Raw genomic sequence first — 13,690 nt, forward strand, 5'->3', positions numbered from 1 at the left:
TGCCGTCTTCCCCCTGGCTTTGTAGTTTTCCTCCCTGCTCTGTCTCTGTCTGTGGTGAGGCTGTGACTTTCTCCTGAGAGCCCCGCCTGCCTATTCCCTGCCTTTGAGCTACAAAGAGATCAAGGAAGGTCTCCTGAAAAGAAAATGGCCACTGCCAATGGCTTGCCCCACCCTCTCCATCAGGTTCACGGAGTCCACAAGGCTGAGACCATGAGGCGTTCTACAGTGAGGCCTGCTTTCTTGCCTCTCCAGTTTCCTCTACTTTAGCCTGGCCTGTAGTTCCTGACCCTTATTGAGACATGGGCCTCTGGCCTACTTGACTAATATGGCCGAGTTCTGTCCTTTCCCCAGGCCTTCTACCCAGACAGAGCCTTCACAAAACACATCACTCCCCCCTGGAGGCCTCTGCTTGCCACCACACACCCCTCGGGCCTCTTAACATCTCCAAAGGCAGCACCTGAGGCATCTTCCCACTCCAAACACTGTTTTGTCCCCACTTGTCCTGAATCCTCTTTGTTCAACAATGACCACTCAAGCCTTTAGACTGGTCGCTCTGGGGAGAGGATGTGTTTTGTGGTCTTGTGTCTGTGTTGACAGAGTTCTAGGTAATTGGACCCAGTGTCCCTGGGGGCAGGGGCAGGGGGAGCTCCCATGACATGCTGCTGAGTGCTTAGGGTCACATCTGCTTTTCAGGGAGAACTGGACACAAACTACTATCACCCGAACCACCAAATGCCATTGGTTTGGTGCCATCCCAAGACGCAGGTGAGCCAGACAGAGGGAAGCCCTAAGGCACAGAATGGCCACTACTCTCATAGTTTAAATTTTTAAGTTTTGTGGTTTTGCAGTTTAATGTGAGCCATGTATTGTGTGTTGGCTGGGAGTTCCAGGTCCCTTCAGGGAGACAGTGTGACGTAAGCGAAGTGGAGCCTGAAGTCCCCTGAAAAGCACAAAGTTAAGTGCCAGCTGGAACCTGTAGCTTTCCAAGGCACGAAGTATGCTGTCAACTGCTAAACCCACTATAGGGACAAATAAAGGTGTAGGCTGGGAACTGGTTAGGTCAGGGACTCAGGAGGGCCTCCCGACCTAAAGCTTCCTCAGGACAGGCAGCCTAGAGCAAACACTAGCCCAGCCCAGCGGCAAGCTCAGCCAGTTTCTGTATGAAAGCACTCTGAGCAAGGGGGTTGGGGGCCTTGAGCCCAGCCTAGCAGCAAGGAGTCCGGGCAGCACTCAGGGTTCCTGCCCACGCCATCTTCCACTACAGGGCATGTCACGCTTTCTGAAGGCCCCTTCAGGCAGAGCCACAACCAGACCCTCTCTGGCAAGCAACAAAACAACAGGGATAAGTCCCTGGTAGAACTGAGGGTGCCTCTCCTTCCCTCTTAGTAGAACTGAGGGTGCCTCTCCTTCCCTCTTAGAAACAGGGGAAGCTGTGTCAAAGTTACTCTTCCTGGTTGGGAGTGGCGTGCGCACATTGGCACACACACATGCACACACACACACGCATACACTCGTACATACATACACACACATACACACATATATGCACACACAGACACACAGACATACACACATATACACATATACATACATACATACACACACATACAGATACACACATACACACACATATACACACATACACATGCACAGACACGTACATACAAATACACACGCATACACACGCATACACGCGTACATACATACACACACATACACACATATATGCACACACAGACATACACACATATACACATATACAGACATACACACACATACAGATACACACATACAGACACATACACACACATACACATGCACAGACATGTACATACAAATACACACACATACGCATGCACAGACACGTACATACAAACACACACATATACATACACACAAACACACACAAATATAAACACACACACACACACACACACACAGACTTGAAAGGGTCTCAGAAAGCTAATAAACCTCCATAGGGATGGCCCGGCCTTGAGTTTAGAGACCCTGCTTCCTAGAACCTCGTCTAGCTGCTTGTTTGTTCCAGTGAATTCACATGTTTTTGTACTTCAACAAATCATAACCCAGGAAACTCTTCAGAAGCTTTAGGTCAAGCACAAACCTGGGCATTTTTTTATAGTAGACGTAGTGGTTTTGCTTACCCCTGCTGGAGCTGCTTGGAGCCTGGCTCTCATTTTATCCTCACAAATGCCTCAGAAAAACTATAACTTCCATTTAAATAGACCTGTCCTAAGAAATTCCCATAAGCTAATGTTTAACAATTCTATTGTTGGAAGAAAACTGCAAAGTCATGAAACTTTCAACAGTCAAGGTCAGTAGCCAACCAGGGCAGCACCCTCCTGCCTGGCTCCGGGATTCTTACTGCGTGTGTACCTCCTTCTCTCTCCTGCTCTCTTCACAGTTGGGGAAACTGAGGCACTGGCATTTAGTCTGGGGCTTAGCATGGCAAGGTCAATGAGTGGTATAGCAGTTCCAGACCCTGTCCCAGGTCTCGTGGTGCCAGAGCAATGAATAGAAATATTTGGATCCTACATCTTATAGTATAAAGCATTGATATATGCGAAATGTTTATTAATATTCATATTGTGTGGGTCTTAAAGTAACCACTATTAAGTGGTGCTCAACATTTAGAATGTTATTTGTTCTTGAAGTTCAGAAATAAACAAGATAGGAAAGAGTCCAACTATTTATAGACACATGTAAACAAACCAGATGGAAATAAGAATTTCTTGAGTATCCAGAGGAAGCAAAATAATTAGGCCCGAGAACCAAGGGTGAAACCACCACAGTCAATCACGAGGTCCTTTGAGGTCTTTGCAGACATATTGTAAGTTCACTGAAACCAGGAAGACAGTTGTGATAATACCGAAAATACCTTGTAGAAAATCTTTCATGATCCTAAGGCAGATGCCAGGTTTTTTAAGGCAACTTATTTAAAACACTCAAGTCCAGGGGACCTTCCTGATTCCAACTTAATCAACCATCAGAGGATTTCTCTGAAAATAATAATTTACTCATGAGTTTCAGGGCCCTACAATGAGGTTCCCACATCCTGTAGCAAGCTGTGTACATATAAAAAGAGGCACAATAAAGAGAAACGTTAAAGGCAAAATTAGAAGGTTCACACAAGTTACTTAAGGGCCGTACACTTTGGCCACGGGGAATCATAAAAGAATATTAAAGGGCCTAGAACAAAGTTGACAAGGACACCAGTCCACCTTTGAGCAGACTGTTAATCAGTAGGTGTCCTTGAAGACATACTTTTGTGTGAGGGATTTAAAAGGCCATGTATCTTTAGGCATCTGGGTTATAGGTTGCTATGGGGTTGCTGTGTATGGACAGCCATTGATGGTGTCTTTGTAGTGGTCTTTGGTCAGTGTGATCCTAGCAGTATTTTGTGGTAGTTTGTCTACAGGAATGAAATTTCCTCATGCATAAATACTCAGCTTTCCATGTTATAATTTTGGTCTATATTAAGAGCGGACACAAGCAACTCCATGTTGATTATGATTTGATTTGATTCAAAGGAGCATCCGCAAGGCTGGCTCTGTCAGTGGAGCCCTGATGTATCTTGACTTCACTGCCTTAAGTCAGGGGACTTCGGCCTTCTAGCCCCATTCCAGTGACATCCCTGTGACCTTTATTTTTGTGTCCTTTCTCCAGGGAACAGATTCCAGCTTTGTGAAGCCCAGCTACTCACAATCCTCTTGCCGCCAAAAGCTGCGCCTCTGTTCTGACAGAGATTGTTTTCAGCCTACAGAACGGCCATACCCCACAGGGGCCATTCTTCAACCCAATGAGGAGTATGTAAACATGACACAGGCACGCTGCAACCCAAAGCTCCCATTCCATCCGAGCCAAGAAAATCTCCCTGTTACACAGACGCTGTACTCAAAGATAGACTCACCACCCAATCAGGAGCATTATACTTTCAACCCCCTACAGTCCCCATGCTTAACCAGGTACAGCAAGTCTCCTGGGAGGATGCTGCCTCTGCTTGCTCCCCACACCCGACAATCTTTAGAATCCCTTTGCCACACCCATCCCTTTCCCCCAATCTCTAAAGGACCAAAGTTCTGAGTTCAAGAGGCTTTTGTTTATTGCATCGGACGCGTGTAGCCGCCGGTCTTAGATTGTGGAGAGTCAGCTCTGGTTTGGATCAGCAAAGTCCACACCTAGGGAGATGTTCACCGCCTGAGGTAAAATCATGTTGTTGCATGTACCAGGACAAAGATCCCTGGTCTCACTTCCTACTGGTCTGTCTTCATCTACCTGCAAAGGCCTGGCCAAATGGGAGCTTCCACAAAGGTGGGGCGGCCCCCACCTCAATCTTTAAATACTCTCCCAAATCCCTTTCTCTAAGTTTTTTTCTTCATCCGGACTTTGTGCTCCAGGTTTCCATTTCTTAGAGTCTTGAACATTGAATGCGCTCTGGGAGGAAATAAATCCTCTTCTGGAATCAAGACTTCTCTTTCTAGACATGTTGGGTGCTTCCCATGCCCAAGAGAGTCTGTCTCTGAACTTTACTGGATCAGGCAGACTTACTCCACCTGTGTGCCCTCTAAACCAGACTTTAACAGGGCCAAGTGTTCAGACCCCCATCACGTGCACTATGGCTGTGGGATCCCACAGGGAGCAGGTAGACCAGGATGAGGATCTAACAAGTCTCCTCAAGATCTTCTAAAGACTCTCCAGAAAGATCACGACATAGGTTATCAGTTGTAACAAATCTTGATGGATAATCAAATGTCTCCCTTCTGCGATCCCCATTCCATCCAGGCATGGTACTTGAATTTCTGTAAGGCAAATACAGGTGTAACTATGCCACACCTTGACTTGTAAATGGTATGGATTGAATCCATGGATAATGATGGGGAGACCACCTCTCCGTGCTTCCAAACTGAAAGCTACAGCAGAATGCCTGCCGTGTTATGAGGGGTTTTATGTGAGCTTTTCCTCTTCATCATGAAACTTTGACCTTCAAAGCACCCATTCAAGGGGTTTCTGTTCCTTATGGCTACCCCAACTTTCCTGTCTTGCTCTGCCCTTTCCTGTCACAGCTTGAGCTGCATAGCTTTTACCTGGATAGGATCTAAGCCTCTCTCACCCATCCAGTCCCCTCCATCTCGGGCAGCTGTTTTCTACTGTCCATCAAACATCTCCTATGGAAGGAGTAAGGGCAAATTGGAACAGAGCTTGCTGATGACAAGGTATGAACTCAGATATCCCTGCCCCTCTCCTATTGCCAAAGACATATACTGCAGCAAGACTGATAGGTACAGTTGGAGTGCATCAGTCTGGCTTGGGCCTTAGTGGCCAGACCTCCTGCCTGCAGCCCAGGACTCTGTCACTACCCTGTAGGGCCCCCCACCTTAGAAATCAGAGACTGGTCACTTTTTCTTAAAAGAGTGACTGTTTGTGTGTGTATAAAGTGTTCTGCCTGAATGCCAGAAGAGGGCACCAGATCTCCTTATAGATGGTTAGGAGCCACCACATTGTTGCTGAGAATTAATCAGCAAGAGAGCAGCCAGAGCTCTTAATCCGTCAGCCATCTTTGCAGCCTGAGGCTGCTCACTTCTGGTGAGGCAGCCAGAACATCTAGAGGGAAGAGGTGGCCATGATCTATAGGATGCTCTTCCTCAAGGCTTGTCCTGGCTCCCAGGGTAACGGATTCTCCCGAGGCTGTATCGTTCAGAACTTCCTTCCCATGCTTTTCATCATCTCTCATCCTGGCCCCCGTTGGGGCTCCTCGAAGCCAGGAGAGTCCCTCACACCTCTAGCAGTGACAGAGTGCTGTCCCTCTACAAGCTCAGGCCGGGCATACACATACCTTCACGCTCAACAGAAGCTCCTGTTCAGACAAAAGAGAGGTCTTGGCGCCCTCGCCCCATCTCCTTGTCTCTGCACCAGGATTGGCCCAGGATGCAGAACAAGTCTGGGTGGCAAATAAGGTGATCCATCGAAAGCCTCCCCTCTCTCTTTTCTCTCTCCTTTTTTCTCTGCCTCCTCCTTTTTTTTTTTACCTCTGTTCCTTTGTCCCCATCCCTTTCCTTTCCCCGTCCCTTCATTCTGTTCTGTACTTTGCCTTCCACACCTGTGAGGAGTGAGCCGCTGTTGGTCGGGGTTATTGGATGGGATTCCCCCAGAGAAGCAGAAATGGATCAGCATGGGGTAGAGAAGGACGTGCTTACGCTAATATGCCCTGCTCATAAAGCTAGGAAGAAGGAAAAGTCCTAATGTCTGTCCTGGGGAGGAGCGAGGGACCAACAAACCCAGCCAGTTTCCTGTGTCCGATCCCCCTAGAATACTCGTGTGTAAATGCCTATCCTCCAGTGTGGCACGAGGCCACGGGGAGTCACTGGGTCGTGAAAGAAGACCCTTGTTAGTAGAATTCGTGGCTTAAGGCCCCATCTGACCTATGAGAAGACAAGCAGAGGCATTGCAGAGCTGTGACAGACGCTCGTCCACCTCGACCTCTCTCGGACTTACCCTCCAGAGCCGTGAACAGGGCACCCCTCTGCTTGTAAGCCACAAGGTTCGTGGTAGTTTGTTATAGCTGCCAGGTTGGTCAGACCCAGTGAAAGCGATGTGCCTGGAGTGACCTCCCCCACCCCACCCCATCTTCAGCACTGGAGCTTCAAAAGGAAGAGTGGGGTGGGAGTAAAGGGAGGGAAGGCAGGCAGAAGCCGGGGATTGTAGAGAAGTCACCTACATCTCAACCAGTACCCTGGGGTAGCCAAATATGACCAAGCCCAGACACCCAGACCCACTACACTATCTGAACCGAAATATCCATGCAGGCTGGACTCTGGGTGACATGACGGCAGTCATGGGACGGTCTACTGGCTGGTGCCATCTTTGCCAGAAGACTTTTTTTCACAACTCTGTGAACGAGGAGGAGGGTCCCCAGAAGAAAAGTATCCGGATAACAAAGAACAACTCTATTTCTTTCTTGACTCTCTTAGGTAACACTGAAAGCTTGCTAATACTTCCCAGGCCACACTAGAATGCACCCCCACCCCACAGGGGCGTGTCCCCCTTTTCAGCTGGTGAATGCACAGAGAAAGAGAGGTTGGCTTTGAGGCCATAGACTAAGCAGGTGTCCCCAAAGCACTCTTCATGGTGAGGAATTGGACCCAACACTCCCGTGAGTGACTGTCACGCCAGCCACATACTTCTTTCCCGTCTGTCTCCACCCACGGTTCACTGCATCCCTAGGAAGCTGAGCCATGCCCACAGAAAAGAGCCCATCGCCATGTACCCAGCCAAGCACAGCCTCCCCCGCAGAGTCCACCCCTGCCTCTGGCCTCCATCCTACAAAGGGGGTCTCATATGCGTGCTAGAGCTGGGCCCAGGAAGCGGGCTTATGTGTGAACTCACCTCACAGAGACCCTAGCAGCATGGACAATGTCTGCACAAGTTCAAACCAGATAGGGGAGTAACACAGGCTCCCACCGCTAAGAAGCTATCTGTGATCGATACCCACTGGCAACAGTAAACAGAAAAAATAAGTTTTCTCCAATGGAGTCTCGCTAGGTGTGCAAGCCACACACAGGGGAGTGCTTGGCAAATTCAAGGCGAACTCAGTGATATTTTTGTAGATATTTTGTCTCATTTTGCTTTGTTTGGTTTTTTTTTCTTATTGGACTTTTGCTTGTTTGTTTTTATTTGTGGTGTATGGTGTGGTGTGTGTCTGTATGTGTATCTATGTGTGTATGTGTGTATGGGGTATGTGTGTGTGTTTGTGTGTATGTGATGTATAGTGTGGTTTGTGTGTGTGTGTGTGTGTGTCGAGGTTTGGTTTGGTTTGCTTAGCTTCTCTGTTTAAAGGGAAAGAGAAAAGCATATGATGTTGGACAGGTGGGGAAGAGGGTCTGGTAAGAACAGGAGAAGGGAAAACATGATGAAATATATCATATGATATATTTTATGGGTCTGCATTGCCAACAGCATCATTGCTGCCTTGGAATTCCCGAGCCGCCTTGACCGAGCACCTCAAACCAGTACTCAGTACCTCACGCCAGGCTGCAAGGTTGTGAGAGGAGACATCACCTCCTCAGACAAAGGGAGTAGTGACCCTGGGCTCAGGATCCCTGGAGTAGTTTGGCATGACAGGCACCAAGTGTAGACAGCAAAGCAAGGCTTGCCTCAGGAGCCTGGATTTAAACTCAGGAGTCCTAAATCCAGTGATGTACTTCCTTGTGACTAGAATTCCTGAAACGCTCTTTCTTGCTATCTGGTTGTCTGGGGGTAGGTTGAGCCTCTCAGGAACAGAACCCAGAGAGCTGTGGACCTAGTGGGACTTGCCAGGTAAGGAGGCCAGGGCTCAGTTTATGAGGTGGTCACAGGCCACATCTGTAGAACATCTGTAGAAGTTGTCCCCTGGATCTAGAGGCGACTGAGAATATCTCCTGTATATCCTACACCCCTGCTTAGGGCCATTCTGCCTTGGTAACCTCCCATATTCTGCATTCTGGGCCTAGGCTGTCCTGCTGAGGTCTGGGGAATGAGGGTGAGGGAGCCGGTGTTAATGCTACACTCTTCCACCAGATGGCGCCCAAAGCTTACATTTGGTCACTAAAGGGCTCTCCAAGTTCCGCTGCATAAACCAAATACAATGCAACCCCCTACCTCATCATTTAGCTGACTTTGCCCATTTCAAATGGCTAGAAGTGCATTTCCCTTTCTAGAGATGTTTCTTTAAAGCGTCAAGAGTCTGACTGCCTGGAAGCAGAACCCTGCATCACCCTAAGTCCCCAAACCAAACAGCCCCCAAACCAAAGAGCTACTTCCTGTACTGAACAGCAGGAGGCACTGGGACCCACCAGCCCTGAACCAGCTCCATCCACCATAAAGGGCTGACAAGTTGGAGTTCTGGATTCTCCACAGTAAGTGCCCATCAAAGAGGCATGGCCCTCCCTTTCTCCCAAAACCTTCCATCTCCTTCTCATTCCGGGGGACCACGTGCATCCCAAAGGCAGGTGGTATTCAGGGTACCGCAACACCTATGATATTCCATCAGGTGTGGTGGCTTTGAACCATCAATTGTGTTATCTTCCTCCCCGTACCTCAGCCAGAGCTTGGACCTGGTTATCTGCTAAATAGCACTCTATTATCTGCTCCATGAAACCCTCCAGTTTGTACAGTGTTAATAGATAATCCCATCCCATAATTTAAGTTTATTTTAACCTTCAAGTGAACCACACCTTCATTTTCTCTCCAGCACCCCCCCTGAGCTGGGCTCTCAGCTGCTCCTATTCCAACACACTAAATGTCTCTGGATTTCTCCCCAAGATCCCTCCCTCGCCATATTTTAAAACAGTCTCCCTCTATAGCCTAGGTTGACCTGGACTCTATGCTGCCCAAGTTACCCCGTTCCCATGATAACCCTAGTGTCTCAGCTTCCCAAGAGTTGAGCTTATAGGCCTGAGCCACATGCCTCTCTTTGGCTCCTTTTCTTGTGGCCACGGTCAGGTTAAAGCTTCAGATCCAGATGGATGGAGGGGACTGCTTGCCTTTCCTGTGCCTGTGCTGGGCTCCTGAAGGCTACCCGTGGAGAACAAACACCGCAGATGTGTGTCTACCAACTGCTCACAGAGGCTGATGTTTGCCAGCTCAGCCAAAGGCCCCAGGCTGAGCACGACTCACCAATGTAGAATCCAGCTAAAAGCAAGAGATCAACTTCCCAAGTGTCAGAAAATTTGTAAGGAATGTTATGGTCAAAGAAACTTGAAACCAAATTATTGGCTGATTGCTTAGAGAACTAGGGCTAGGCCAGGAATGATGGTGCACACCTTTGACCCCCCGCACTGAGGAGGCAGGAGAAGCAGGATTTCTGTGAGTTCCTGGCCAGCCAGGGAGACCCTGTCACACAAAATAAAATACAAAAGAACAAGGATTTTGTGTAAAAGGATGACATGCCAGACTTTAAAATTGGGATCTGCACCCCTGTAAGCCAGAGCTAGGGAGAGCTGACCCTACCCCAATCCCAAATCCCTAAAACAGAACCAAAAACCTCATCTGCTCCCAGGACATACCTCAGAAGACCTTCTGTTGTGGACACTATGGGAAATATGTGCTCTGAACCTGAAGTAAGATTTAAAAAACAAAAAACAAAAACATTACAGCCTATTGCAGCTGATAGAGTTTGACAGATTTCAACAAAGTCCCCTCTGGAGTCCCTTTACCCACCCATAGTACTAGGGCCTTATGGAAATTTTTCTTGCAGAAGAGTATCCAGGAGGGGGAAAATCCTCAGCATCTAAACAAGGAGAGTCGAGAAAACTAAGAGATTAATTGCCAGTCTAAGACTAGTATGGTATTCATACTTTTCCAACTTACAGATATATATGCCGACTACAGAATTATGCCTGCTCCAATAAACAATTTTTTAGAAAAAAATGAGATGAGAAGCCAAGAATGGAGGAAAAAAATAGAACAGTCTGGAAAAGGCAGAGTTTGAAAGAGTGAAAGCAACCTTTTGAAAGCGAATGGACTTCGAAAGTGACTGTGGCTAGATGGAGCCGAGAAGAGCGTTGACTGTCCAGGGCGCGGCCCAGGAAATTGACTTTGGCTGTGGAAGACAATGGTGTCTGAGGACCAGATGAGAGACAGCCCTGTGTGGCAGCTCTCCACTCTCAGGGGTCAAAGGTGACAGGAAGATGCCAGAGCAGAACACACAAAACCACAAGCTATGTGTACTGCCTTTCTGGGCAGAACAAACAGTGGAAAACTCCACAGTGGAGCCTGCTATGATGGGGAGACCCAGAGGGTTTAGACCCCAGAAGGCCTGCGGTGGGTGGATGCTAAGAGGCAAGCTAGGCAGAGGCAGAGGATCACAGCACTCATGTGGCAGGCAGACACTGTTGCTGTGCCTCTATACAGGTCACTGTGCCTCTATACAGGTCAGATAGGTGGCCCCTCAAATCTACTATGCTGGGTCATTTATTTCTAGCCAACACTAGAGTTTCATTAACACCACGTGACTATTCTAACACCCGACATTTACCTCTCTTTGGCCTGCTCTTCATCTCACTTGAACTATAGTTCCACTGAGTTTGGCACACCATCCGAGCCCCCTCACCAGGCCCTCACTGGAGAGTACTGGTCCCATGCCTCCAGCCAGAACCCTGCACTTCCCACCAGTTGGGTGGGGCCTGAGAGGAGAGCTGGGTGGATCCCTGGTGTGGTGCTCCAGCATCCCAGATAGCCTTTGATAGTCTGTGAGCCTCACCCAGTTCCAAACTCTGGCTGCCCATTTCCTCCCAACTCCTCAGTTTTTTTTTTCCAACTGCAACAGGCCACTCCCTTTCAAACTACAAGTTTGTGCACGCCTGCCTCTCTCCACTCAGTTTAAGGTTTGTGTGAATTACAATGAGCTGCGGGGCGCAAGCTCCATCTCTTTTCCTCACACTGTCCTGGCCCATCAGGCTTCATCTGCACACAAACACCGCGCCAAGGCCTCCTTTGGCCCCTTCCACTTTACTAGCTCTTGTGACACTGTGTGATGCAGTGCGAAATCCTTTCTGCCAAACAGCCTAGCACCTCAGGTCCCAGGCTAAACAGACTTCTTTCCCTCCATTCAAATAAATCCTCTTTCCTGGTATCTCTGATGCTCGGGGATATTTGTGCTCCGTCCCAGGCTAGAGGCGCACAGCTGAACCTTGCGCTCAGTTCAGTGTCTGGAATGCAACCCAAAGCATCACTCTGAGCTTTGAGATCTCGGAGGCACATCCAGTAGGATCTGAGGCCCCATGGCACTCCGCCCGGATTAAGCAAATTTCTTCCACCCTCATTTTCTTGTTTGTATGACCCTCCTGGGTCAGCTAAATGGGAGGAAATACAGGCTACAGTGAATTCCTCCAAGAGGACCCCATCCAGTGCACGTAATATCTCAAGTCCTGAGTGGCTCCATTGCTCAGGGAAGGAAGAATGTGGGCACACATTTGGTAGATAAAGGGGTTCTACCTCATGCCAGGGGTACACGGTGACATGAAGCTTAACTGGAGCTATATGGATGGGATGGTTGAACCCAGAAATCCCTACAGAGGCTGCTACCTTCCCTGGGCCATCCAAGGGCCCTCAACATTGCTGCTCTTTGAGGGGACCTATCTCAGTCACCTGTACTGCCCGACTTGGGCTGGACCCTTCTGTTTCCAGAATCACAGGCTCTAGGACCTCAGTGTCTGTCCCTGTATGAAAACATCTCAGTACAAACAAGCATGGGTAAGCACCAGCCTAAAAATGCAGGGGAATCCAAGCTTCCAAAGGCCTGGAATGAGCCCACCATCACTGTGCGCAGAGGCGGCTGGGACCTTCTTCCCATTTGCGGCATTTCATAGCACTGTAGCTCAATGGCTTTCCAGTTTCCCAGCAGCTCTGGTAAGTAGCTGCCTCCCCAGGGCATGGCTACCTTCCTCCTCTCTGCTCGCCAGCCCAGATCCATCCCTGCCCATGCCACAAGAGAGAGATGACAACTCTGTTTGTAGAACAAAGAATACTGGAGCCGGGGGTGGGAACTTTGAACATTTCACATCATGGAGCCATTTTTAAAAGGCCATTGTGTGACCTTAGTGGCCCCCCGCAGCAGGGTCTGAGCTGGATCCCGTGGACACTTGGTTCCTCTGTGAGGCGCATGGGACAGCTTTCCTCTCCCGGTTCTGAAATGAAATTCTGCCATCAGGCATTGATTGGGTCATCTCCTGAGTGACACGGACTGGGAAGCTGCCTAAGGCTCCTTCTTGCTGGGTGGCCTGTGGGTGGTGAGGCACGGAGCTTCTGTGGAGTTCTGGGGACCCAGGCAACTGTGGCTTGAGGGTCCTACCACTGGTATGGGTTGTGATGGCTGCCAGTTTGCTCTGGGCTTGTGCTATAGGCCCCTACATGAACCAGTTAGAACTGGACTGGACATGGAATTGATGCCTGAGGATGATGACACAGTTAGAACAGAAGGCCCGGATGAAGCAAGGCTGTCAGGACTGGCTGGGGCTGAAGACCAGGATATTAAAATCTAACCCTTCAAAAAGAAAAAGATACATTCTTCAAGGTTTCCTTGGATTTAAAAGTCACCTGGAAATGTTTTCATGAGGGCTGAGAGCTTTAGGAGCCTTCCTGGAACTGGGTAGTGCTCCCAGAGACAGCAGCCTCATGCTGAAAGGTAGCTAGGAGCTAGCTCAGCTAAGGGGTCGGCTAAGAAGAGCTGTGCTGACGGACATTCGAAGAAGAGTAGGAAATTCCCAAAATCGAGCTTCTTGGAAGCTAGTTGGGAATAGTCCTCCTGCCCCTTGGCAACTAGCTTCTCCTATCTGCCCTTCCCCTCCCCCACCTAGCCCTGTGGGAGGCAGCAGCCTCTCACCCCATGAGAGTTGGTAGACAGTCACTCTGTTCACAACAACTGTCATTTAAGCAAATTATGTAGGTGCTTGGGAATGTTTCCCTCTAGCACAGGGAACCCATACCTGCTTCCTAGGACTGTGACCATGACCCGAGGGTCCAGCGTTACAAGATGGTTAGAGAGGGATTTAGACACAGTGCACCCCAGGGAACATGGCTGTTTCCCTGTCCTTTGCTGAACTCATTGCACTGAATAAAGATGGTAGTAAGCACAAGGGCTGCGTGTGGGATTCCTTCTTTCTGTGACTGAGGCCTAGCCAACCTCAAGAAGCTACAG

The 13,690-nt window shown here is 48.9% G+C and overlaps 1 protein-coding gene across 1 annotated transcript in view; it reads left to right on the forward strand.

The window, feature by feature from the left end:
• LOC127690816 (anthrax toxin receptor-like) overlaps window positions 1–13,034 on the forward strand; it is a 34,556-nt gene extending 21,522 nt beyond the window's left edge. The window contains exons 16-18 of the mRNA XM_052190322.1: window positions 694–765; window positions 3,685–3,983; window positions 12,896–13,034. Coding sequence (XP_052046282.1) covers window positions 694–765; window positions 3,685–3,983; window positions 12,896–13,034 — 510 coding nt within the window. The remainder of the gene's footprint in view (window positions 1–693; window positions 766–3,684; window positions 3,984–12,895) is intronic.
• Window positions 13,035–13,690: the final 656 nt, after the last annotated feature.

This window comes from Apodemus sylvaticus, chromosome 8, assembly GCF_947179515.1.
Source record: "Apodemus sylvaticus chromosome 8, mApoSyl1.1, whole genome shotgun sequence".
Taxonomy (NCBI): Eukaryota; Metazoa; Chordata; class Mammalia; order Rodentia; family Muridae; genus Apodemus; species Apodemus sylvaticus.